The sequence below is a fragment of the Arabidopsis lyrata genome (assembly GCF_000004255.2).
Source record: "Arabidopsis lyrata subsp. lyrata unplaced genomic scaffold ARALYscaffold_6, whole genome shotgun sequence".
Lineage (NCBI taxonomy): Eukaryota > Viridiplantae > Streptophyta > Magnoliopsida > Brassicales > Brassicaceae > Arabidopsis > Arabidopsis lyrata.
The window spans coordinates 22,726,394-22,751,091 of record NW_003302550.1 but is presented as its reverse complement, the minus strand read 5'-3'; the positions used below and the strand labels follow the sequence as shown (position 1 = coordinate 22,751,091).

Genomic DNA, 24,698 nt, shown 5'->3' with positions numbered 1-24,698 from the left:
GTAAAAACAAATAAATGCCAACTACTGGATTAAAAGACTTCTACATTATGTGGAAAACAATCCCTAAATGTGGTATACTCTATGATCAATCATTTTCAATGCTTTTTTTTTTCCCTATGGCCGTCCTTATTATTAGTTTTCTCTTGTTCATCATTATTCATCTGCATGAAAAAAAATCATTAAATGGATATTTTTATATTCCAAAATAAATTGATATGTGCAGTTTCTTGTTTGCATTTCTCAAGTTTGCTAAATTTTATTTGGTTAAAAGGTTAATAATTATTTTTGTTTTTATGCAGAAACACGAAATAAGGGACTAGTTTCCTTTCGGGTCATTTATAATTCAGGAGCGGTCCTGGCCCTCACGGTACTGACTTTTTAGATGTGCATGACAAAATCTAACCCTTACCTGACCAAATCTTAATCCTTATGAGTCAAGGCTGTCAAGCAATACCGTATATTGTCCACTTAAACGTCAACATTTATACTTTATTAAAGGACTTAACCAAGAAGTAGGTGCATGAAAATTCCTCTGCGATTTCGTAGCAAAGAATATACAAATATGTACTAATGCGTGTTAAGCAATGTGGCACAAGAAAATGAGACAAGCACTTATATATTTACACACGTAAATTATAATCACTTATACCACAAAAAAAAAAAAAAGAAGGTTTCATTTTCTCCAAGAGGTTCCAAAATGCCTAAGGTACGCTAAAGATTTCTTCTACTAAAAGTCTAAATAAAATACGGAAGGTTTTGGATGAAGTTATTAGCTAATAGTATTAATTTTTTTTTTTTGAAGAAAAGAGAAACCTAACTAGTAGTATTATAATTTGAAAATATTGGAATTTTCATGAGCAGAAAATCTTGATGTCGGTAAGTATGAGGTGCGAAAAATGTCGATCAGAAGCTCTCAAGATCGGAGCCAAAACTACTGGTAAGATATCCCATCAGATCTTAACTAAACAAGATTTTGATTGGTAACCTTGGGAATGTATTTTTATTTGCAAATTACTGAATCCTTTCTAATTTCATCTTTTTTTTAAAAAAAAAATTCGTTTAATATGTATTGTATTCCTCTTTAACTTATACTGTATGTTCTTTTACAAAGACATCATTTCATCATTTGGAGCAGGTTACACTTAAAAGAGAATAATTTCATCATTAAGATAGTAGAATATGTGAGCTATGAAATGAGATTCGGCAAATTATCAATTAGAATCCAAATATATCTCGAATCGGCATTTGGTTAATTATGTTATGCATGTATCTAGCAAATTATATACGTTAATTCTAAACTTATAATTCTTTCTCTTCTCTTGATTGAATGATCTCATGTTTTAATAATGGAGTAGGGGTGACTTTCGTGGGAATAGAAGGTGAAGAGAAAGACAAAGTGGTGGTGATCGGAGAAGGTGTCGACGCCGCATGTTTAGTTGTCCGGCTTCGCAAGAAAGTTGGTTTCGCTGATATCATCAGCGTCACAGATGTTGACGACACTTAAAAACAAGTCTTATTCTAGAATTACTTTTAAAAATGCAACTTTTCAACAGTTGACTATGTAATTTCTCTGTTTTTTTTTTTTTTTTTTTTTTTTTTTTTTGTAATCATATACTGTTTTCCATAATCGCAATTATTCCTTCCTAGCCACTTTAATATAAAATTAATAATTTAAATTTTTTGAATCATTCCATTTCTTTCCATATTGTAGTGTTTACTAATTAAAAGTTAAAACCATTCTAAGCTAACCAATATTTTGAAAGAAAAAAAAGACCAAGATATTGAAGAAGAAAAACAGAGAGCAGGAAATAACAAAACTCCGTTTTTGTCATCGTACTAAACAAAATTTGAGGAAAAGGCTTACAAAAAAGATGATATAAAAGGTAAAAAGGCCACCTGAAAAATATTTGCAGATGAAAACAGAGAGTACAATTCTCGGGATTAGCAACAATATGGCCAAAGAAACGAGGCAATCTCTCCTCGTTACTTGTGGTCATTATTTTATTACAAAATATAAAAGCCGATGTGGATTTTTTTTAGATGTGAATCAAAACCTTTTCCTCATGAAGAGAGATGTGTATTGGAGGATTATTAAAATCAGATGCTACTGGAATCCCTACCAAAGATGAAACGCCTCATCCAATCTGAAACCACAAGCACTCTCGTACGCCAGCTCACTTGCTTACTGTTCCAAACCAAAACATTTTCTACTCAAGTAAAAATTGAAAACATTCTTTGTGGATTTTATTTTAAATTAAATAAAAATATTCAAAAACAAGTAGAAGTTTTTTTCATTTTTTACCTGGCGTAGACGGAATACCAGAGCCACTGGCTGCTATGTCCAATAGAAACCCAATCTCCTGGAAGTTGTGCTGCCGTTTGCTCCCCTCCCAGTGGTGCAAATTGTCCCAAATGCCTGTACCTGTTACCAAACCAAGCCAAACCGATATATTCAGTCCAAACAGCAAAACCGGATTTCGCAAGTATTTTCATTTGTGTCTATATTGCTTTGTATCCAAAGGACTCTCAAATCACAATTTAAGGGGCGGCCAAAAATGAACCAAAACTCAGATCTCTTTTCAAATCCTTCAAATTAAACTGGTACCAAATAGATCAAGATGGTTTCAAGTTGGTTACTAAACTTTATAAACCAGCAAAAAAAAGTGAGCCAGTCCGAATCAAAATCAGAATTGAACCACACTAACTAATATGTACAGTAGTACCTTTAAACTACAAAAACTCACTAAATGTGCTTCCTAGCGTTTTAATTTTTATTTATTTTTCACTCTTAGTCTCACCTAATATACGGTATAAATCCATCTTTTCTACACTGTAATGGTCCAATGCCCATGACTCGTAGTATCTAGACTCAGAGTTCTTCCAAAACACTCAACCTCACTGCCTAAAAACACACAAGTTGACTACCAAACTGTGCTGTGTGTTTGGAAGTTCCTCTCAACTTCCACATTTTCATTTACTATGTAAACAATAAAGAGAAATGCTTACAGACTATATCCTCTACGTCACACATTTTTGGTTTTGTCAACAAAAAAAAAGACGAAGTTTTTTTGGGAGGACTAACCTGAAGGGGCGGAAACGATGACGACCTTCTCCTCTCATCCTAATGGGACCTTCTGGATTCTTCTCACAATCTTCCATGCGATCAAAGCATTTAGCTAGGTAAGCACCTTGCTGCGCAGCGACCTTAAAAATCCACATATAACAAATTGATAAGAATGCAGTAAATAAGAGTTTTTATCAAAGATGAACAGAGACTTATATAGCTAAAATTTAATCGAATTACCTGTGCTGTAGCTGGAAGAAACTTCACTTGTGAGTCAACCTGAGAAAGAGCTGATTTGAATTCTTCGATCTTCAGTTCGATGTTCTTCTTGGATACATCATCAGTTTCGGCTTCTTTAAGAAGATCTGCAATGCCACGCATACGTTTACTCTTCAAGTAGAGCTCCACTTGAGGGTATCTAACACAAATGTCATCCATTGCTTCTTGGAACTCTTTGAGAGTCAGTGTCCCAGACTTGTCTTTGTCTGCTTTGCTAAAAATAGCAGAAACATCTTCCTGCAACATGAAACCATTAATAACTTTGGATATAATCCAAAAACATTGTTCCAGATTTTGGGAAGCAATAGAAGCGTCAAATTACCATGACTTTGCGCTGGTTAATGGTTGCACAATCACCAAGGGCATATATATTATCAGTTCCTTCTACGCGAAGCCATTCATCAGTTGCCAGAGCACGTCTATTACCCTGAAATTACAAAGACAATTTCTTAGAGCAAGTTGTTGAAACATGTTGGCTAGGAAATGTTGAAGATTGTAGTGTGTGAGTTTAATCTAAAGCACATTACTTTACCTGACCAATTTGTTTCATAAAATCTTTTATCACAGGACGAGTTCCAATACCAGTTGACCAGACAATCATTCCATAAGGAATAGAGGAAACCTCTCCTCCTTTGGTTTTAGCAGATATATCTTTCTCATTCACTTTAGTTACCATAGAGCCAAGTTTCACATCAATTCCATCTCTGCTAAACTTTTCTTCGGCAAACTCAGTGATTCTCTTATCAAACCTGTGAAGCTTTCCATGAATCAATAACAAGGTTTTTATGCAAACATGAAATTTAAAAGCGTCTGACCAAAAAAAAAAAGAGAAGAAGATTGATCAAGAAGTTTTAGAGGCAAGAAATTTCACATGGTCAGGATGTGGTCTGCGGCCTCGAGAAGTGTGATTCGTACTGAACCCTTGGCTCTAGGATAGAGACTGACTAGATCCTCAGTAACAAAATCATGCAGCTCAGCGGCAAACTCAACACCTGTTGGCCCACCACCAACAACCACAAAATGCAGGATTCTCTTTCGCTCTTCATCGCTTAGTTCTGGTAGACTTGCCTTCTCAAAGGAATCAATCACAGTTTTACGGATTCTCTGAGCATCTTCAACCTCCTATAAGCAGACAATGAAACCAATTAAAGCCTCAGAATGTTAACATCCTACATATGATCAGTAAACATATACTTTCACATGCTTTTGAGCGGTAAACTATCACTGCATACAAAAAAACATACCAAGTGGAGTAAGAAAAGGGATTAAGAGCCAAGAGAACTTACTTTCAGAAAATGACAGTTTTCCTCCACTCCGGGTATGTTAAAGGTGTTAGACTGAGCTCCAGTTGCAATTACAAGATAGTCATAGTCAACAGAAAATTCCTTTTTTCCATTTGAACTAAGGCCTTGTTTGGATCGGCAGTAAACTTTCTTGCTTGCTGGATCAATTTTGAAACATTCTGCCTCCAGGTAAGAAGTATCAACATTTTTCTATTTGTCAAGGCAGGAAAAAGAGCATGGATTAGCATTTTTTTCAACAAAAGACAAAATTGCAATTTATTAGAAGAAAAAGCCTCATACTAGCGGTGCAATGCATACACACTACAACCAAAAAAACTTGAGTCTAAAACAACGAACTGCTACTATACCAGACGTTTGTTTACTGTTATAGCATTTGCATATCAGTCTAATCATGATGATATGTTTCAGAGATATATAAGAGCTGAATCTAGTTAGAAGAATGGGATAAGAAGACAAAATTTACATTCCGAATTAGCCATAATCACAGCAGAATTACCTTTCTTCCAATGTTTCGAATAGGCTCAACAACGCTGCGAGCTTCAACAGTTCCACAAGTAACACTAGGTAACAAGGGAGTGAAAGCAAAGTAGTTTCGAGGTGATATAATCTGAACCTCATACTGAGAGTTATTCAAATTCTTCAAGAAACTAGTTCCAGCCCATCCAGTTCCCAGCAATACCACCTTCTTCTTCTTGGTTCCAGTTTCAACAATACCAGCACCATTCGCTCCATAGGATGCGTTTGCCTCAGAATACGCTATAAGTCCACCACCACTATAACAACAATGCACAGTATTTCACATCAGTAAACAATTCTAATCTGAATCAAACCTTAGCAATATAAACACAGATCACAACGATACTATACAGTAATATAATCAGAGATCCAGGACATATAAGCACTGTAGCATAAACAGTAAGACGCGATTTGCAAAATCCAGATGATGATTGAGTTTCATCGAATCAGATTTGTTAAGAATATGAAACGCGTTCTTCCTGAAAGAAAATGGGAGATTCACAATTTAACAAAAGCAAGTGTTGCGTGAATGATACAACCTAGAGAATCTCTATTCAACAGTTTTTTTTTCTTCTGGAGAATCTGTTGTTCATACGTTTCCAGGTAGAGAATTGAGGGAGAAATTCTAAGGTTTCAACAACGGAGAAGCAAAAAAAACAAAGAGCTATGAAAATCGTTTTTGAAGAAGAAGATGACCTGATCGTGGAGACGACGAGAATCCTGGTGAGAGAAGGATGATCTTGAAAAGCTTTAGAGAATCTCTCGAAGATACTGAAATTTCTCATTTTCGCTCTGGTTCGATTCAATCGCTGAGAAGAAGATTTTTTCCACAGTAACGCCAAGAATCCTGGAGAATTTTAATTGAAGGAAATAGAGAAGAGAGAGATCTTGAGAGGGCCAGGAGATGATTGTGACGGTGGAGAAGTAGAGTTTGGCGTACGTTTTGGTTGACCACGTGGCATCCGTGTAAAAGTCGAGTCAAAAATAATATTTAATTTGAAACAAAAAACAAATACGAACACAACGAGGTTATGATTGGTGGAGAATATTTATTTCGATTTATTATTTGTTTTGTTAATACTTAATATATTTATTTCAGAATTTTAGTTTCGTCACGTATTAATTATGACATTTATACATATTAATATGGGATTTTTGGCAAATGTACCACAATTTTCAAAATCCCTAGCAAATGTACCACAATGGAAATCAATTTAGCAGTTGTGCCACTTTTGTGTGGTAGTGTGGTAGAGCTTGGACGATTTTACCCTTCTGCCTGCATCAGGAATGTGTCAGAGGAAGGAGCTACAGTAGACGCCAGACAGCTTTGTGTCAGAGAAAAGGGACAAAACATTGCATTAAATGCAGTTTACATTTACAATGGACAATAATTATAAAATATAGTGAATAATGTCCCCCAAAAATAAGTCCAGATCTCTTGCGAATAAAACCATACCATATGACGATGGACAACCATAATATCCAGGTGTCCCCGAATTTATCATAGTGTTGAATTTAAAAAGGATTATATAAAGAGAACATATGATGTGGTTTTACCAGCCAGAGATCTGAATTTACTCGGGGACAACTTTGTTTTACCAGCCAGAGGGACGAAAACGGTTACCAATGCGTCAGGAGAAAGACAAAGGACGACATAAATTTTGGAGGGTCACATCAACCGCAGTTCCTTGTCTCACCAGTTGGAGGATAAAATGGTCATTTTATAAGTACAATGTGGTATGAATGATAATTGGGCCTCGAATGTGGTATTGGTGCTAACTTTTGGGACAAATGTGGTACCAATGCTAATTTTCTCTATTAATATTGGAATTAATTACGGATTTTGCCCTTTTTTATAATGACATTTATGGATTTTGTCATTTTTTGAATAATTTATGGATTTGGCCCTTTTTTAGGCTCCAAAAATATGATTTAACATGCGTTTCATTCGTTATGTTTGGGTTTAGTCGGTTCCAATTGTTCTTAGGGTTTAGTATTTGGTATAATGTACGTATTTTTGTAAAAAAAAATCATAAATACGTATATTTTTAAGTGTTAAAAAAGGGCAAAATCCATAAATTATTCAAAAAATGGCAAAATCTATAAATGCCAGGCAAAATCTGTAATAATCCCATTAATATTGTGAACTAGAAAGTATAATAATTATTAGATAAATATTTGTCAACCGATCTTGGTGGCCAAGCCAGATCCTCCCTGTATCTGAGTCTGACCATGTTGTTTTTATATTTGTTTGCAATTTTATTTCATTTTTGTCGACAACTTTTTTTTTTTGGTCGACAACTTGTAATACATTCTACGTAAATCGTGACGCCATTACCATTAGACATCAAATTCCAGTTTGTTTGTTGAAAATTATTAAATTAGATACTTGACGGATCAAATTATGCTCAGAATATTGCTGCCAAAATAAATTGTTAGAATATTTTTCTTTTGGAACATAAAATTACAAAGAGCGTTTCCGTTTGTTTTCGTATATACAACGCAACTATAGTTTTATTTATTAGTATTATTCAATATAGACATATAGTATATTTTTGAAGGTTTCTAGTTTGAAGTTAGTGGACGCAGCAGTCGTATTCGAAGTGTGCTCGAGGTTTCCTTAACTTTTTTGTTTCTCTTGCCGAGTTATGAAGGAGGAGGTAGATGTTATCTTCGGGTTGGCCGCGGGTATCCTTGGTAAGTTTCATTCGCAGGTGCTTCAGAAGTTTTGGATTTCTTGTTTTCTTGGGTCTATTTTTTTTTTTAAGGTTTATGCCTTCTGCTTCTTTCTTAGTTTTTGGTTTTGATCTTTTGCGTTTGTGGTTTGAAATCTTTTGCTTTGTTCCACTATTATGTTTAGTTTCCCTTTGTTAAGGCTTAGCTTCCGGAGAAATCTCGTATTCTGTCGGCTTTGTCTCTGGAGACTTTCATGTTGTCCGCCGACTTTAGTTTTCTTTTTTTGGGCTTTGTATTCCACTTTGGTTCCACTTCAAAATCAATAACTAAAATTCTAGGTGACAAAAAAAAAGACCTATAGTATGTTTTTAAATATTTTCGAAGCAGAGAAAATCTCATGAAGAAACATCAATCTCGATCAAACTCTCCTCCTCTTCAAGAAAATCTAAATCTAAATTAAATTGATTTTGGTTGATCATCTTACTATGGCAGCCATTATAGTACCCGTCGAGCTTTATCTCAATCAACCCCTCTCCTTCTTCGTCTTCCCATTCTAAGCTCACTTTCTCCGGTGAACTCCAGTCATCAAGAACCGGAAAATCGTTGTCCAATTGAGAACCGGAATCCAAATAAAATTCTGGTTTAATTATCGATAACAAAGGGAATCTCTCGATCCTCCTAAACCGGATCGGATCTTTACATCCATAACCGGGAAATAGTTATCCAATTCGGACCCGAAAACCAAATAAAATTCCGGTTTAATCGACAACGATGGTAACCTTTCGATCCTCACGAACCGGGTTGGATCATTTTCACTCATAACCGGGAAATAGCGGTCCAATTCGGAATCAGATTCTGGGTTAAACATCGATAAAGATGGTAACCTCTCGATCATTACGAACCGGGTCATCGGCTGTTCTTCTTCTTCGTGTATAACTTCCAATGGAGCTCTCAATTTCAAATTTCTTTCCACTAAATCACCCATGAAATCCGGATTTGAACCGAGACCAGTTTTGAGTTCGGGTCCTATCGAATTCTCATTATTTCCGGGTCGCGCAATGGATTCTCGGGTCAACCCGAAGCGGAAGTAGGAGACTAAGAAAGCTCCGACGAGGAGAGGAACAGGAGAAATAAGAATCCGAAGAGAATCTTGAGGGAAATAAAGTAGAAATATAGTATAGAGTGAAATGAAACAAGAGAACATAGGATGAGAGAATAAGAAGATCGTCCATGGGATTTTTCCAATTTCCTCCATTTGATGAAGTGGAAGAGACACTTAAGGTGTTAGACTGTTAAGTTATATTTACAAGCACCTAATGAAAGTCTTACATTGAGTGCTGTTAAAATGACTTTTAGTTTTTACCTTTACCTAATCCCCATGATTAATTAGTACTAAAATGTTTAATAGTTAGACCAAAACAAGAAAAAGTTAAAATGTGTAATTAACGAGATGACTGATTGGTCTCCCAACTAAAGCTAAGAAGAATGAGAGAGATTGTGGCTCTTTTTTTGGATTTAAAATCTAAATAAAACTAAGAACAATGAGAGATATTGAGGATTGTTTTGGATTCAAAATCTAAATTGCTAAAAAACTCATAAAGTTGATGAATATGGTAGCTAAGTATGGTAGGAGTCTGAGCGGTATTTGATGAATAATGAAATAGCGGATTGTTAAATGACAGAATTGTAGAAACACATTTTTGGATAGAGTTTCTGTGAAATCATATATATGAAAGGAGGCTATCTCTCTCCATCCTTCCGTCACGTCAGCATTTTTGGCTCTTCTGGAGATGACACATCAGCTTTTATTTGTTCAATCAAAACATTTCATTAATACACATCAGCTTCTAATGATAAGTGTCAAATAGAATAAAGAAAATAATAGCCTATGACGGATGGACCATATGTGTTTTAGAATCTATTAGAATGCAATATTTATGGATCGAACCCATTTCAGTGATGGCTTAATGCTTCTAAACCAAACAAATATTCTAATTCTCCACAAGACTTTAACAAAATAAATCTCTCACACTCTCTGCTCGATCATTCAATATGAAAGAAGAAGAATCTCAAGGCAAATTTCTCGACTTCGTAAATTCCATCCTTCAGAGTCTCTCTTTCTGTACATCAAATTCCATCTTTAGAAAAATGTTTTCTACCTTCTAACTGCCAGAATGGAGGCCACGGTAGAAGTTACACAAAAACATATTCACACTCACAGCTTATGGGATTACAAACTTTCACTACTATAAACTCTATAAATACTCAAACAGACATTGTTTATACCGGATTATATGTGTTTCAGACAGCATCAGTAAATGTTTACCAAGGTGCAAGGAACATAAAAAAGATACAGAACCACCATCATGTACAACCTACACGAGAATTTCAAAATGAAAACATTAGATACAACTCAAGTTGACAATATCGATATACACAACATTGAATAGCTACTCACTTGAATTATCACTGAGGTGGTGGTATTTGGAACAACTGTCAAAACACAAATATTCTGTAGCGTCCTTTTCAGTATCGTTTCATACTCCCTTTCAACTTTTCCTATCAATATTCAAAGCAAAAGTAATTCAGATCTAAAAACCAAGAATCACCTATACGACATACTCAAGCAACAAAACACGCCTCCGGATGAAAAACTAAAGGCATTTACGATTACCAATCTATCCGGTTTATGGCTTCCATATGACTTCAAAATAAGCCTTCTCAGCATTTTCGTTCTTCTTCATTACTGCTTTAAGTCCGTATTGTGCAGCTAGAACTTTTGTATCCCCTGAACATATAAACGAGAGAGTCCAATGAATCCCATTCAAAAATGATAAAAAAAAAACTTTGCACCCATAATAGATATTGAGAAAGCTGATAAAGCACCTTCTGACCAACTAGCAGAGCCATGAGGACGATGAAGGATATTACGGGAACAAGCAAGAGGTCTCAGCTGACAAGTAAGTTTTTTTCCCGGGTTATATTTCAAGTCAAAAAATAGATCTAATTTAAAAAATTGTAACAACATAAGATAGATTTAGTTTTATTAACTACATAATACTCCCTCTGTTCCTAAAAAATTGATGTTTTACCTTTTATTGGTTGTTCCACTAAGTTTGATTTTCTACCATTTTTCTTTTATTTTTATTAACTTATAATAGTAAGTTGTAAATTTCAAGATCCAATAATTATAAATCATTAACTTTTTTAGACTACTATTGGTTGATAATTATTAAAAATATTTAAAACTAAAAACAATATTAAAATAATTGAAAAATGATTGAGTTCTTAATATGTGTGAAAACTCCAAAACATCAAACTATTAGGAACAGAGGGAGTAACAAATCAAAAATAAACATAAATTAGCAAAAACAATCAATAATTTTTTCTTCACAATTTTCAAAACAACGCGTGGATATTCATCTAGTACTTATAAAAAGCTTAAAACAATAGGTTTAATAGATTGTTGACGCTTTGTTTTTTCACCTATATTTTTTACACATTTGGTGATATCATTTTGTTTAAAACGTGAAAACATAGGATCTTGATTAATATTTTAAATGATAACAAGTAACGTAATCATGTTTACAGAACGTTTTTTTTTTTTGTCGTCTGGTATTATTAAAAACAAGGGAAGGATACATAAGCCGGACACACCGGAATCAAAGCTCGCAAATTCTGACTAAACTAAGCTCGGAATTTCGAGAGACAAAGCTCGCAAACTCCAACTAAACTAAGCTTGAAATTTCGAGAGATAAAGCCCGCAGATTCCGACTAAACTAAGCTCGGAATCTCGAGAGACAAAGCCCGACTACACGAGAAACAACTTCTTATACAAACAAAAGCTCTTAAATGAGATATGCAAACACTACTATTCAAAACTCAAAAACTAGTCCAAACCCGAGAGCGGAAAACGATTAGACATGTTGGAACACCGACAATAACCAACCGTAGCTTCAACTCTACTTGTCCTCGCTTGATGTAGGTAGACTTCAGAAATTTGAAACTTGTGCTTCCTTGGGATGGCAAGACGAATCTTTCAAAAGATAATTGACAAGACCGACGAAACTGCCAGGGGCCGGAGAAATCGAAACATATGTCGAACCGGTTAGGAGGCAGCACAAACAAAACAAGTCTCGACCAAACCTGAAATTAATTTCGTGTGGAGGAGACTAAACATCCGCTTAATCGACTCACCAAAGCCTTCAGAGGGAAGGAATGGTGACGGATGCGATTCGATTAAGTCCTAGGGAAAGGCCAGCAGAGAGGAATAAACAGAAAAGACATAATCTCATAAAATTACAGAGCAAAAACAAACTAAAGACTTCTCAAACCCGCATCTCCTCGTCGGTGAGCAAATTCCAGAATTGTTGACTCACCAAAACGGCACGCCGTTGATTTCTTGAATACCAACCACCGGAGACAGCAACAACTAGAGGGAGGAAACAAACATCAAACCCCAAAATAGACATAGATCTAGGATAGATCTAAATCTAGAATTGTAGATCTGAGACAAAATTCAACCCTTGCTCGAGTAGAAGGAAACACATGAAAGATAAAAGAGAAGGAAGCAAAAAAACAAGTTATACTACACTATCGGTGCCACCATCGGAAGGACAGCGGCGACCGAAAAAACCCACGAAGCTTTCTGTTTTTTTCTCTCTCTGTTGTTTTTTTTTTTTTCGAGCTGATGAATTATTATTATCAGAAATGTTTACAGAACGTTAAAACACGAAAAAATGATATACTTTTATCACTTAAATAAATATATTTTTTCTTGTTACAAGATCGTCATTGATCTTTTTATGATTTATTTTTACAACGCATAAGTTAAAGCTATTAACCAATACTCCTTTTAAATAGAAAACGCGTCAAATCTTTTCTTTGGTTTTTCTTGAATACGTTTTGTCTTTGATGTCTGAATGTTTGACTAGAGAAAGATCTTGTAATTACATTAACTCCCGTGATGGTAGTTTAGTGGCACTTTTTTGTTGGTCAATGCCAAAAAGTCGTTTCTCTTTGAAGTTTGAACTCTTCTTCTTTTGACCATTAGAAAAATTTACATGACGATTAACCTTCAATCCAAAATCACCTGTTTAGAAAATAAGAGTAAATTCTTTGGTTGGTAATTTGTCAACGTTGTGCATTTTCTACGTTTGAATGATACTATACTATACTGTACTCCCTCCGTTTCAGTTTAGTTGTCGTTTTAGGAATTAAATTTTGTTTTATAATAGTTGTCGTTTTAGGTTTTCAATGCAAATGTTTAGTGAAAAGTCCAGTTTTATCCATACAGTTTTAATGTTTGGCCAATAAAATTTTTTATAAAATATATTAATAAAGTGTAAAAGAGAAAATTTAATGCTTTCTTAATTTGTGTTAAAATACCTTAAACGACAACTAAAACGAAACGGAGAAAGTAGTATTTTTTATTGTGGTTATAACGAAAACTAAAGAAGTGACATTTGGCTAAATCCTAATTTGTTACTCGGTAGATAAGTGGAAGATGATGAAGTTGGTAGGCATTAGTTATTATGAATTATAATTAGGACTAGCAAATCTGAAGGCGAGAGCTTGTTAGGTCATCAAAACATTGTTAGTTGGAGATTGAAAACCCACTCTTAGACCTAAATTAATTTGACCTCACACTTTTTAGGATCCGATTAGAAATACTATCTTAGGATTTTTCTTTCCCCCTTTTTTTGTTTGTTTGTCTTGTGTACAGAAAAAGATATTAAAAGCAGTAAAATATAGCTTAGTAACGAATACGGTTTGGTTGAAAAAGATTGTTCAATAGTAAAAAAAAATCTAGTAATTTTAAATTTTTGTACTCCATCCGTTTTATAATATAAGTTGTTTTGGTGAAAAATATGCAGATTAAAGTATCTAATTTTAAAAAGTTCAGCCAATCATAAAAAAACTACATAATAGATAATTATAAAATATTAAAGTAATATATAAGTTGTATTTTTTTTTCCAACCATACATTAATTAATAAATAACTCTTTGATTGGACGCCCAATTAGGAGGAATAGAGTCCACAAAAGTAACTTCGAAAAATAATAGTCTAGAGGAGCGGACTAAGCAGTCCGCTCTCATAAACGAGAAATAAGGGAGAGCGAAAAGAGGGGGAAAAAGACACGGAGTAAACCAAATTCGTCTAGCAGATTGGAGAAAGCGGGCCATTCTTTAGGTGACTGTATCATCGAGACTAACTCCGAACAATCTGTTTCAAACGCCTGACAATCGATCCTTCTTGAAAAGATATTCTTCATAGCCCAAATTAAAGCTTCCAACTCCGAGTGAAGAGGGGAGGAGCCCCTCCGAAGGCACTTTGCACCGAGCAATATCGTTTGATCATTTCCTTGAAAACACCATCATCCTATACTCATAGTTGGGTCTGAACTTTTCCAAGAGCCATCAATCCGACATCTACTAGAATGAATTGGTCGTTCCAAAGTTTCTGCGATGGGACTAGTTTCGATCGGATCCATCTGTGCTTCTTCCCACAATAATTTTTTACTTAAAGCATGATTTAAAATATATGTGGGTTCAGATTGTAATCCCTTGAAAACCTTCTTATTCCTATTTTTCCATATGAACCATAAAATCCATGCAAAACTGTAGTTTTTCTCTCCCCCATTTAGATTAGAAGGTAGCCTCCAATAAAGATAATCTAGATTTGAGAATTCCGAGGTTAGGGGAAAATTATCTGGTGCCGTAGGTATATCGGATAATTCCCATATTTTATGAGAGTGAGTGCATTCAAATAAAGCATGATTTATAATTTTCTCTGCCATCTCACACCGAGAATATCACAACGTATCCCTCGATGTGCTAACTTTGAAGTAACTGCTAGGGATCCCGTAGCAATTTGCCATAAGAAATGCTTTATTTTTGGAGGAGCTTTTACTTTCCACGCTTGTGCTTGTAAAGTCTTATAATTTGGGCCTCATTCGATCGTTTCTGTCATCTCTCTAGCAACCCGATAGCCTGATTTAACTGTATATCTTCCTGATTTTGTATGATGCCAGATAAGCCTATCTGGCTTATAAACTTGGCTAATAGCCAGTCTCCTAATAAGCTGAATATCCACTGGATCCATAAACTCTTAGCTTGTAAAATGGGAAGGTGCCATTCTTTAGTAACCGGATTAATTAAATGGTTAACCATCAAACTTGGAAGTAATAATTTTGCTCTTCCATTTGCGGATCTTGGATTAACATCAGGAATCCAAGGATCTCACCATACCGATAGATGGAAACCCGAACCAAGTGACCATCTAGCTCCCATTTCAACTAGTTTTTTAGTTGAAAAAATACTCTTCCATCCGAATGATGGAGAATTTGGTTTTTTTGCCTGTAAATGATGAATATTCCTGAAGTATCGACTTTTTTGCACTCGAGCAACTAGAGAGTTTGGATATTGGATTAAGCGCCAATACTATACAATAATATATAAGTTGTATAGATAATTGAAACAATTTATATTGTGAAACAAAAAAATTTCAAAACAACTTATATTATGAAATAGAAGTAGTGTTTTCAGGTTGTTAGTTATTTTTAAACATGTATAATAATAATTATAATATAAAGTAGATTCACTTTTTTAGAAAATTTAGTCGATGATATAGATGGTAAAAACAAACAAATGGTATATAATTAATCAGTAAACAATTATTTATTTCCCCAAAACTTTTGAAAATTGAAGACAAATGCAGATAATCGGTGACCAACATTGGACTGATAAAGATGCCACGAAAATGTAAAACCACATGAGACGTTAGAACCATTTTCGACCGACCATGTGTCATCAGTTGGTTTGAAACTCCACACGAAATGATCAAAACATTGGATTTGCAAGACTATATGGTTTAGGCTCGATCCACGTAGTTCGGGTTAAAGCGCCTTTAGTTGCATTATTTTAACATGAAGAAAAGAATGGATGGTTCTACCACACTCACAAGTATTTCGAATAAGACATTTTGTTTATAGAAAGAAAGATCATGGGGTCGATTATTTACAACTTTCCAGATAACAAAAAAATAGCTGTCGGTGAGTTTTGTAATATAAAAGATTGAACTTTCGTGAAGTGAAGCTACTTTTTAGCTATTTTTATAGAATTTGCCTCTCTTTTCCTCTTTTCTTTCTACATCCACATGTGTAGAGCAATGTATTATATAAAAAACAATCCATTTTGAGCTGTTGATCGGAGTGAATATGCATATATGACATAAAGTCTGCATAATAATTTAATCTGACACACAAATTGATTTATTCATATATGACTAGTTTTTTAGATTCATTCAATGTGTTCACTTACATTAGATTAAAAAAGGGAGTAACATGTAAGTTGCTTATTAGGTATGTGATGTCGATAAATAACATGGTATGTTGATATATGGTTAGCCTTACAAACGAAAAATCACACGCATATTAACAATGCTATATGTTTAAATAACGTTTGTTAGTTAATTATTCACATGATTTTTTATAAAATAGGATGTTATGTTGAAATGCGACGAGTGGATAACGAAAACACAATGACCTGGAACAGAGACTATGAGAGCATGATTATTGGTAGTATCTTACAAATAACTCTTAGCAATATTTAAGTAATATATTTGTAAAAGTGATTGTTAAGAGATAGTATTTTTGAGTTAAGATTTTTGTGTGATTAATGGTAGGCTCTTAACATGTGGTTCTTAGAAAAATAAATATTAATATAAAAATAAAATTTATAATTATAGAAAATTTAATAATTGTTGCAAATTAAAAAAATTAAAACATACATGAGATACAATTTATAACATAAATAATATAAAGCACAAATGTTTTAAACTTAATTTCTGGAATATTTTGTCCATATATGCTCGACCAAATCATTCTTCAATTGTTGATGCATACCTCGATCACGAACTCGAGCTCTATTGGTCATCATTCCGAAGAAATTTGAAGGTATATCTGTAGAATATGTGAAATCCACCCGTGAACTTCCTGCAGATTCCGCTTGTTCGAATTCGGTAGTATCAAACTGAGTATACCCATCTCGTTCGTCTTCTACTATCATATTGTGAAGTATTATACATGCTCGCATAATATTTCCTATTTTTATTTTATCCCAAAGAAGAGCCGGATTTTTAACAATGGCAAATCGAGCTCGTAAAACTCCAAAAACACGCTCGACATCTTTACGGCAAGCTTCTTGATGAGTTGCAAATAAAGATGCTTTATCCGTTTGTGGAAGTGAAATAGATTGGATAAAGGTAGCCCATTTAGGATAAATGCCATCCGTAAGATAGTAACCCAAATTATACTCGTTTCCGTTGACTGTATAATTCACTGCTGGTGCTCGCCCTTTTAAGATGTCATAAAAAACCGGAAAGCGATGTAGAATATTGATATCATTTAAAGTACCTGAAGGTCCAAAGCTAAGGAACGTTTCTTAGCTAAGGAACGTTTCTTAAAGTTAAAGCACATTTTAGATTAAATTATATTGAGTTTAATGTTAACAAAAGCCTAAGATTTCTCTAAGAGTCTTCCTTTAATCATGCTCTCACATACAGTGTGAGGCGATTCCAATAGTAACGAAATTATTATTAGAACCGTATTTACCGTAGTACATTTTTTCCGCATCCCGGACATCTCCATTTGGAACCAATATAAAGTATAAACAAATTTGTGGTTACAAGGTATTTTTCATCTGTTTGTGATGAAATCAACTATTACCAAGAGAGGAATTTTTTCTTCTCATTTACTGGATAGTCTCTATATTTAATTATTCATATAAGCAATATTTTTAGATTCATTCACTCTGTTCACTTGCATTAAACAAAAAAATAATAAATATAAGAAAGTCAAGAAATAGCAGTATTAAAAAAAATCTTAATAATTTTTAACTGCAAAGGACAAAATCAATACTTAGGATACTCTGATCACAAGCCAAAAGATTAAATTATTCACAAATAATATTTAACCTTCCAAAGTCTGCAAATAATTGGTTATATTCACATGATATAAGTAAATATAATAAAAAGCTTCAATGATAAGAATTGAAAGCGAACTCAATGTCTTGTTCTTCTGCACAATTAGCTGACTTCTTCTTCTTCTTTTTTTGGTTACCTTTCTTCTTCATTTAAACAATACCATAGAGATCTTCGACAAATCCGATTCACGATTAATAATCCTCCTTCGAATTGGTGCATTTGGAGGCTCCATTTCATCATCTTGATTACTCGAATCCGAATCTTCCTCAAGGACTAGTATTGCGTCTCGAAAAGGCAATCTCTTTTTAGGTGTGCTAAAATCAAAATGCGACTTCTTTGCTTCAATTACCTAAAATCCCATAAATTCAAAAAAAACCATTAATTATTATTGCTTAATTAGAAATATTCAATGATCGATCATTTCTTGATTTAAAATATTGAAAAATAATATAATTGAAAACTTAAAACTTACAGCTTTTCTTATTGTTTTAGATACACGTTTTAGTGTGGCTAGGTCCTCGTGATCCACATGACAAAGAACTCGAATCTGCAAATATTTTATAAAATCAATTCAAATCCCCAAAACTAATCACAATTACAGAGAAAACAGAGATTTATTATAGACGCAATGAACTTACCAAAATATCTTGATGCAGAGTTTCAAGCAGAGACTTATTAGCTTCCGGCGACGAATCATTTGCCCGAGCTCGATCAGAATTTGAATTAGATTTAGAAATGAGAATTCTTTTCCTCCCTAATCCTCTAGTAAACCTAACAAACCCTAACCCTAATCCCTCACACTCACGTTTCGACTTAATATCAAATCCACCACTCAAAAACGCCATAACTGAATTTCAGAAGCTAATGGATCATAAGCAAAATCCAAGAGAAGATTTAAGAGAGATAACAGAAGTAAGAAACAAAAGATTATGTGAATCGTTTTCTGACAGAGAGAATCTGAGACTGAAGATTTGATAGAAATTTTTAAATTAGGAAACAAAAAAAAAATGGAATTAAGGAAGAAAAAAATAAAGCTCAAATGGATCAGCTTAATTTATAAATCTTCCATTTTTATTTTCCGCGTTAGACGGTAAATAAAAAACAATTAAAGTATAATAACACGTGGCGTTACGTTATTGGTTAAGTGATTAAGTGGTGATCGTGGTCGGTCGGTCGTTTTCGGCTGGCTTTTAAAAGGGTAGTGTCGGGTTTTAACACGGCTTCTTTTTTCTCTTTTACACGGTGGAGTGAGGAATCATGTGAGGTTAGGAGCACGGATTAATCGGTGGTTCGTTTCGATAATCGTGCGACACGTGGATTTTGAACGGTGTGATTTTGTAAGTTAGTGAGGAAGGTTGACTTGTGCAGTGCTCATTGGATTCCGTTAAAAGGAGGCTGACGGCGATTATATGATTCTCCACGTGGGAATAAGTTTTTAATTTAAAAGTTTTTGAAAAGTGTAGTAAATTACGAATATGCCATGCTTTGCGGTTAAGGTTTTTCGATTATGGAAATAGTTTTGATTATAAAAAAAAAAAGAATTTTTGTTGGCTGATTATAGCTTTTTTTCTGTTATAAAGAGTGTCATAAAAGTTAGGGACTTTGGGATAGTCAAAGTGATGGAGCACAGAAAATGAGAGTTTATGTATAATCGTGTGAATTATGATGATTCACCGTGTTTAGGTATGATCAGGTTAATGTGGCGTAGGTATGAACTATGAGCATTTTTAGACAATTTCTTGGTTTTAGAGGTCTTTAAAAGATTATTTTCACATTAGATAAAAATAGTAAGACTATTTATATAGGCGATAGGAAGTAATTAATTGATTGTATATGTGCCATTTCTCATAATTATATTCAAAATCTATACAACAATCTAAGTAGTCGATCTCAAATAAAAAATTTCATAATATTATATGCTTATGAATGATAAAATTTCAAATTATATTAATACATTATAATCATATTGAGACTTTGTAATTTTACAATTATTTCAAAATAAGGGTGTACATAATCAAATATCAAATACTTCAAAATGTGTAAAAAATTAGGATTATTTAATAAATTTTGAATTAGATATATTTAGTTTAATCTAGTAAAACTAAATTCTAGCGCCAATTGCAGCGTTGCACACATCGTGCTTCTTGAAAGAAACATTTCATCGGAGTTAAGGAGGTACAACAATAACATAGGCCTTTACTACCATCGTTGCATTTTGTTCTTATGCATTGTTTTTCACCTTTCTTGATCGTTTCAAGACCTTCTCTTTGTACACCTATTTAACAAACAAAACCAATAAATTTTGTTTATAGATGATATATATATGATGATGATGATGAAAAATGATAAACAAAAACGAAACTATATATCCATGGCATGTGCATACATTCATAAAGAGGAAATAAGGCAATCAGGATGATGCAAAAGATAGCAAACTGTGATGATGACATCGTTCTGATGTTTTTTTAGGAACAAATATTTTTGTTATTTTGTTTTTGAAATTGGCAATTTTGTTGTTTGTTGGTCGAAATTCTTCCATACGCGGTATACATATATAGGTTAGTGCATGTCTTGTTTGGTGATCCATAAAATACGGAGTAATTAGAGAGGGAAGAAAACTAGTCAAACAAATGATCAAATACCCTTATATCTAGGGGTGAATATGTGATGTGTTGCATGCGTTTTGAAGGATCAATCCTACCAGTGGATCTATCGATCCCTTTTTGAAGACGTCGGAGCTTATTTGGCAACTAGTGTATCTCTTAATTGTATGAACTAAGCCCAACGACTTAGAATTTGGTCCACACAACGTCAACAAATGGAATGATCCATTCCACAGTATCCTATTCCACTGAAACAAAACTGTAATCATATAGTCCCGTGAGAGTAATGAATCAATTGTAAAAACTGTAATCTGGTTAATCTGGTTTAGATAAAACTTTCATATAACCAAAATATGGTACACACAAGCACATTCAACTCCTCAAACGTGCAAAATTGTCTTTGGATTACCACTAAAAACTAGATGAAAACTAAGACATGCACACATAAACAAGAAGCCAAACCTACATTGGTTTTAATTACCAGCTTTAGGCAAAGCTGCCATGAAAGAGTTGTATGATGACTCCAGATCAAAGTGAAGTTGCCTTGACTGTTGTTCCGTAAGCTCATCAGCTGCTCCCATCTTAGACAACCTCGAAAGCCATTCTTTCATCTTCGTCTTCCCTTCGAAGTCCGGCGGTAGAATACTCAGTTTGTTGAGAGAAGCCGATAGATCAGACAAGAGAGGATAAACCTGATCGACAGCCACCATGTTTAGTTTCAAAGAATCCATCGATGTGATGAAATTCTGTACACATTCAGCAACAATGGATGCAGAGTTCGACGTAGACGCTGTTACAGTAGCTCGGTGTTCCACTGTGGCGGGAACACCTGATGTCACGAGTCGGTATAGAGCAGCTGGACAGTCCATTTTGTATGTGTCTGCAAATCTTTCAATGTTTGGTACCGTGTCTTTGAGTGTAGCAGATAGTGTTTTGAAGTGCACAATGAGTTTCTGGCATTCAGATTCGTACTCCTTAGGATTGATTAAGTCTCTGATATAAGCTTTCTCGAGCTTCTCTGTGGCTTTAATGATTGCAAAAAGCTCTGCAAAATTCTCGTACATGTCTCTTTCGCGCTTGTCATTCCATAATTTGACCTCCATCATCTTTTCTCTTAAAAGAAAGTCAATCTATGGAGAAGAGAATGGTACACGGACAAGTGCTTCCTTTCTGTATCAATGACCACACAGACCAAAGTCAAGATCCTAATATCTCAATAGAAGAAAACATTAAATCGAGAAGAAATGCAAAGCAACTAGAATCGTCCAAAGAAACCCATAATCGTCTTGTTAGAAGCATCCAACAGACTCAAATTAGAACTCTAATGTCACAAACAGAGGTATATGAGTTTGAGATTTTTTCAAACAAAGAAGAAATAAAAACCAAATCGAATCATCTCTAACCTATCAAGAAGCTAATTTCTTCACTAAACCTTCAATATCTCTAGATTAAAGCAATCAGATTCCCAGATTTCTTCATCCAACAGACCCAAGTTAAAAACTCTAATCGCACAACACAGTAATAGAATCTCAGATTTAGCAGCTAACATGGAACAAAAGCTATCAAGAAGCTAAGTACTTTTTCACTAGATACCTATATCTCACTCACTAGTAGCTAATCATCCCAGGAGATGTTGTTACTTACACGAAGGTCTGAATAGAAAATGATTCAGTATGAAAACGATGAACAACAACAACACGGATCAACGAGTCAATCTGCAACAAATTTAAGCAAAACCCTAAATTCAAGTAAATTAGGGGAAATTATATTCACTGATTCGGAAAAGTGATTCGATATTAAACAAATGAAAATATCTGAAAAACATCCATATCGAAGAAGAAGAAGAAGATTCGTAAATCATACGAATTTGAAAGTAGGAGAGGAAAAAACTGACCTGGGAAAATTATACGGAGAAAGAAAATTATCTGATCAGAAATGTTGAATTGTGAAAGAGGATTGATGAAGAAGAGAAGAAGAAGATCACAATTATTAATTTTAATATAAAATATAATTAATCTTGAACCGGTGACTAATTTGATAGTGGTCGGACCGGTTTTACATTACCAAAATTGACTGACTTTGGGGTTGATTGGTTGGTATGTAAGTCCAACTTATAGTCATAATTTTTCTTAAAACCTAAATTATATGCCAATCGTGTTGTAGTCGTTTTTTAATGGAACAATTGGTGCAGAGACAAAAATGGAAAGTGTAATTAGGAAATCGACAAAAGTCGATTTTGTTGGAGACGAACAAAAAAATAACGCTCCAAATGACCTTTGTTTTCAAAAGAATTACAGAAAAACCTGTTGATTTTTGTTACATGCGCGTGTGAGGGCGCTTTGACTTTTAGGCGAGAGAAAGAATGAACTGACAAACATTAAATGCTTAGCACATGAACTGATGCTTACCAAACTAACAATAATTGTTGTTTTTTCGAATTGGAGCAATTTTAACACGCTACAAACATATATTCCACCATTTTAACATTTGTACACATGTAACTACATAAATAGAGCGTTAAAAGTAATTATAGTTTTAAATTATTAGATCTATGTATTCATGTAAATACGTATATATATATATATCATTATTAACATTTGTATATATGTAAACACGTACATAGGGCGTTATTACATTTTTATACATATAAACATGTAGATAGAAGGTTATTAACATTTGTATACATCTAAACACGTAGATAGAACGTCATTAACATTTGTATACATAAATCTACTTAGTTTTTTGGATATCCAACACCTATTGATGTGTTTATTTTGATATTGAGCCGTAAGTCGTTTGTCTGACGTAATGGACCATCTCTTGCAAAACACTTTAAGCGAGTAGGGTTAGTTTTGGGAGAAAAGTGGGCTAATGTTGTTTTTGTTATGAACTCCGACAAGAAAAAATGAAAAACTAACTAGACTCCAAAACCTTTGTCTTTTGGCCAATTATCTCTTTTTAAAAAGCTACATGTTTTTTTTTCTTTAGGCTGTAGTAGAGTAAAATTCTAAAGCCCTATTTTCTTGGCGGTAAGAGTTTTAATTCACATTAATATTAAATAAATATGAAAATAGAAATTATCAACAACAATTCAAAAAATAAAAAACAAAGATAAGTTCCAAAAATAAAATTATCAAAGAATACGTAGATTTTTGTGTTTTGACTAGGATTTTTACAAAAATATTTATTGTTTGTATTTTAATTTTAATTAATAATATAAACAGTTTTATTTACTTTAAAAGTAAAAATAAAATTTTATTATAAATATTATATTTTTATTTGAAAATACCTACGTCCAAAAACTTACAGCTACAACCAGTTCACTTACAACAAAAATTCTACAGTAACAAACATTACAGCTACAGCCAACACAATTACAGCAAAAACTTTACAGCTACAGCACAATCAATTACCCACTTGAATTGGTCGTGGAAAGAAGATTCATGGTTGATAATAATCATACTGATCCGATCTAATCCGAATCGAGCCAACATAATCAATTTGAAATTCGAAATATTTTATAATTAAAAATTGTTAATATTGTTCGATCCGATGTGACAATGTTTTTTTTTGTAATTTTCAAATATGCGCTATATACCAAAAATGATAGAAACTAAAAAGTGAATTTGCTTTCGAAGTTTTTAAAATGATTTTATATACTCGTTTTGATATCAATGAATTTGTTTAGCCGGAAAAGAAAGTGTTCAATCAGATTTTCTGTTTGGTTTGAGGTCAAATTTTGGTTTTTATTTTGGTACAATTTATAAATAATAATTTCCACAGTAAAATATAATCTAGTTTGCATGATTTGATATCCCTTTGGGTTTTGGGTTGTGTTCAAATTTTAATCAAATATTTATACGGTGTTCAAAAAAATAATCAAATATTCTACTATTCTTGGATTTAATTAGATATATATCTATATATATATTTACTGTATATATATGTTAAAAGTTAGATTCAGCCTTTTTCTTGAATATTCTAATAATGAAGCTATTTTAGTTTTAATTTTTTTTTTTGGTATCATTGTTAAGTATTTATACAATTTTCGAAAGTTAAAGAACAAACAAGTAGAAGAAAAATAAAAACTACAAAAAATAAAATACAACATCACAACTCAACCTGCAAAGGAAAGCAAGTGAGAACTCATACCTAAATCGCTGAAGAAACACTGATTCCAAACTGTAAAGCATAGAAATTTGCGTGATTTCTACAAATTAAACGACTTGGAGTCCTCATCGTAGTCGCCACGAGCATCCAACCAAGACCAT

General features: G+C 33.6%; 6 protein-coding genes and 1 long non-coding RNA gene across 10 annotated transcripts; 1 reads left to right on the top strand and 6 right to left on the bottom strand.

Annotated features, from left to right (window-relative positions):
• The first annotated feature begins 204 nt into the window (after window positions 1-204).
• On the top strand, window positions 205-1,738 carry LOC9308800 (heavy metal-associated isoprenylated plant protein 47). Its single transcript, XM_002874782.2, has 3 exons — window positions 205-706; window positions 862-937; window positions 1,356-1,738. The coding sequence occupies exons 1-3, from the start codon at window positions 698-700 to the stop codon at window positions 1,502-1,504; spliced, it is 234 nt and encodes a 77-aa protein (XP_002874828.2). The 5' UTR covers window positions 205-697; the 3' UTR covers window positions 1,505-1,738.
• A 61-nt stretch (window positions 1,739-1,799) lies between these two features.
• LOC9308799 (external alternative NAD(P)H-ubiquinone oxidoreductase B2, mitochondrial) lies at window positions 1,800-6,063 on the bottom strand. Of its 2 annotated transcripts, none has more exons than XM_002872684.2 (10): window positions 5,860-6,063; window positions 5,144-5,420; window positions 4,630-4,836; window positions 4,215-4,465; window positions 3,876-4,092; window positions 3,666-3,770; window positions 3,305-3,580; window positions 3,083-3,204; window positions 2,303-2,422; window positions 1,800-2,185 (listed from the first exon to the last, which is right to left on the bottom strand). In XM_002872684.2, the coding sequence occupies exons 1-10, from the start codon at window positions 5,946-5,948 to the stop codon at window positions 2,098-2,100; spliced, it is 1,752 nt and encodes a 583-aa protein (XP_002872730.1). In that variant the 5' UTR covers window positions 5,949-6,063; the 3' UTR covers window positions 1,800-2,097. The 2 variants fall into 2 exon arrangements, with proteins under 2 accessions (XP_002872730.1, XP_020876388.1); XM_021020729.1 differs by having other exon boundaries at window positions 4,630-4,833.
• A 2,422-nt stretch (window positions 6,064-8,485) lies between these two features.
• On the bottom strand, window positions 8,486-9,202 carry LOC9308798. The gene has a single exon (XM_002872683.2). The coding sequence runs from the start codon at window positions 9,092-9,094 to the stop codon at window positions 8,486-8,488; it is 609 nt and encodes a 202-aa protein (XP_002872729.1). The 5' UTR covers window positions 9,095-9,202.
• An 862-nt stretch (window positions 9,203-10,064) lies between these two features.
• Window positions 10,065-10,867, bottom strand: LOC9308797 (exosome complex exonuclease RRP46 homolog). The gene is given in 4 exon segments (XM_021021543.1): window positions 10,065-10,214; window positions 10,298-10,398; window positions 10,514-10,627; window positions 10,726-10,867. Coding segments are annotated over 4 exon segments (477 nt in total). The 3' UTR covers window positions 10,065-10,094.
• Window positions 10,868-11,434: 567 nt separating this feature from the next.
• LOC110227248 lies at window positions 11,435-12,513 on the bottom strand. Its single transcript, XR_002331021.1, has 2 exons — window positions 12,364-12,513; window positions 11,435-12,271 (listed from the first exon to the last, which is right to left on the bottom strand). It is a non-coding gene; the product is annotated as an uncharacterized LOC110227248 (long non-coding RNA).
• A 5,246-nt stretch (window positions 12,514-17,759) lies between these two features.
• On the bottom strand, window positions 17,760-18,847 carry LOC9308796 (F-box protein At4g05010). Its single transcript, XM_002872681.2, has 3 exons — window positions 18,463-18,847; window positions 18,297-18,371; window positions 17,760-18,173 (listed from the first exon to the last, which is right to left on the bottom strand). The coding sequence occupies exons 1-3, from the start codon at window positions 18,667-18,669 to the stop codon at window positions 17,970-17,972; spliced, it is 486 nt and encodes a 161-aa protein (XP_002872727.1). The 5' UTR covers window positions 18,670-18,847; the 3' UTR covers window positions 17,760-17,969.
• A 1,873-nt stretch (window positions 18,848-20,720) lies between these two features.
• On the bottom strand, window positions 20,721-22,414 carry LOC9308795 (vacuolar protein sorting-associated protein 28 homolog 2). 3 transcript variants are annotated; one of them, XM_021020811.1, is made up of 3 exons: window positions 22,322-22,414; window positions 22,072-22,142; window positions 20,721-21,597 (listed from the first exon to the last, which is right to left on the bottom strand). In XM_021020811.1, the coding sequence occupies exon 3, from the start codon at window positions 21,531-21,533 to the stop codon at window positions 20,901-20,903; it is 633 nt and encodes a 210-aa protein (XP_020876470.1). In that variant the 5' UTR covers window positions 21,534-21,597; window positions 22,072-22,142; window positions 22,322-22,414; the 3' UTR covers window positions 20,721-20,900. The 3 variants fall into 3 exon arrangements, with proteins under 3 accessions (XP_020876470.1, XP_020876472.1, XP_020876471.1); XM_021020813.1 differs by lacking the exon at window positions 22,072-22,142 and having other exon boundaries at window positions 22,322-22,381; XM_021020812.1 differs by lacking the exons at window positions 22,072-22,142; window positions 22,322-22,414 and adding an exon at window positions 22,021-22,038.
• Window positions 22,415-24,698: the final 2,284 nt, after the last annotated feature.

Excerpts from the sequence above, each read along its gene's own strand:
- LOC9308798 (XM_002872683.2), bottom strand. The coding sequence starts at position 9,094 with ATGGAGGAAATTGGAAAAATCCCATGGACGATCTTCTTATTCTCTCAT.
- LOC9308796 (XM_002872681.2), bottom strand. The coding sequence starts at position 18,669 with ATGGCGTTTTTGAGTGGTGGATTTGATATTAAGTCGAAACGTGAGTGT. Across the intron at positions 18,372-18,462 it reads CTCTGCATCAAGATATTTTG|ATTCGAGTTCTTTGTCATGT; the intron begins GTAAGTTCATTG and ends AAATATTTGCAG. Across the intron at positions 18,174-18,296 it reads CTAAAACAATAAGAAAAGCT|GTAATTGAAGCAAAGAAGTC; the intron begins GTAAGTTTTAAG and ends ATGGGATTTTAG.
- LOC9308795 (XM_021020811.1), bottom strand. The coding sequence starts at position 21,533 with ATGATGGAGGTCAAATTATGGAATGACAAGCGCGAAAGAGACATGTAC.
- LOC9308799 (XM_002872684.2), bottom strand. The coding sequence starts at position 5,948 with ATGAGAAATTTCAGTATCTTCGAGAGATTCTCTAAAGCTTTTCAAGAT. Across the intron at positions 4,093-4,214 it reads GCAGACCACATCCTGACCAT|GTTTGATAAGAGAATCACTG; the intron begins GTGAAATTTCTT and ends AAAGCTTCACAG. Across the intron at positions 3,205-3,304 it reads TTCTTCCAGCTACAGCACAG|GTCGCTGCGCAGCAAGGTGC; the intron begins GTAATTCGATTA and ends TGGATTTTTAAG.
- LOC9308800 (XM_002874782.2), top strand. Across the intron at positions 938-1,355 it reads GATCGGAGCCAAAACTACTG|GGGTGACTTTCGTGGGAATA; the intron begins GTAAGATATCCC and ends ATAATGGAGTAG.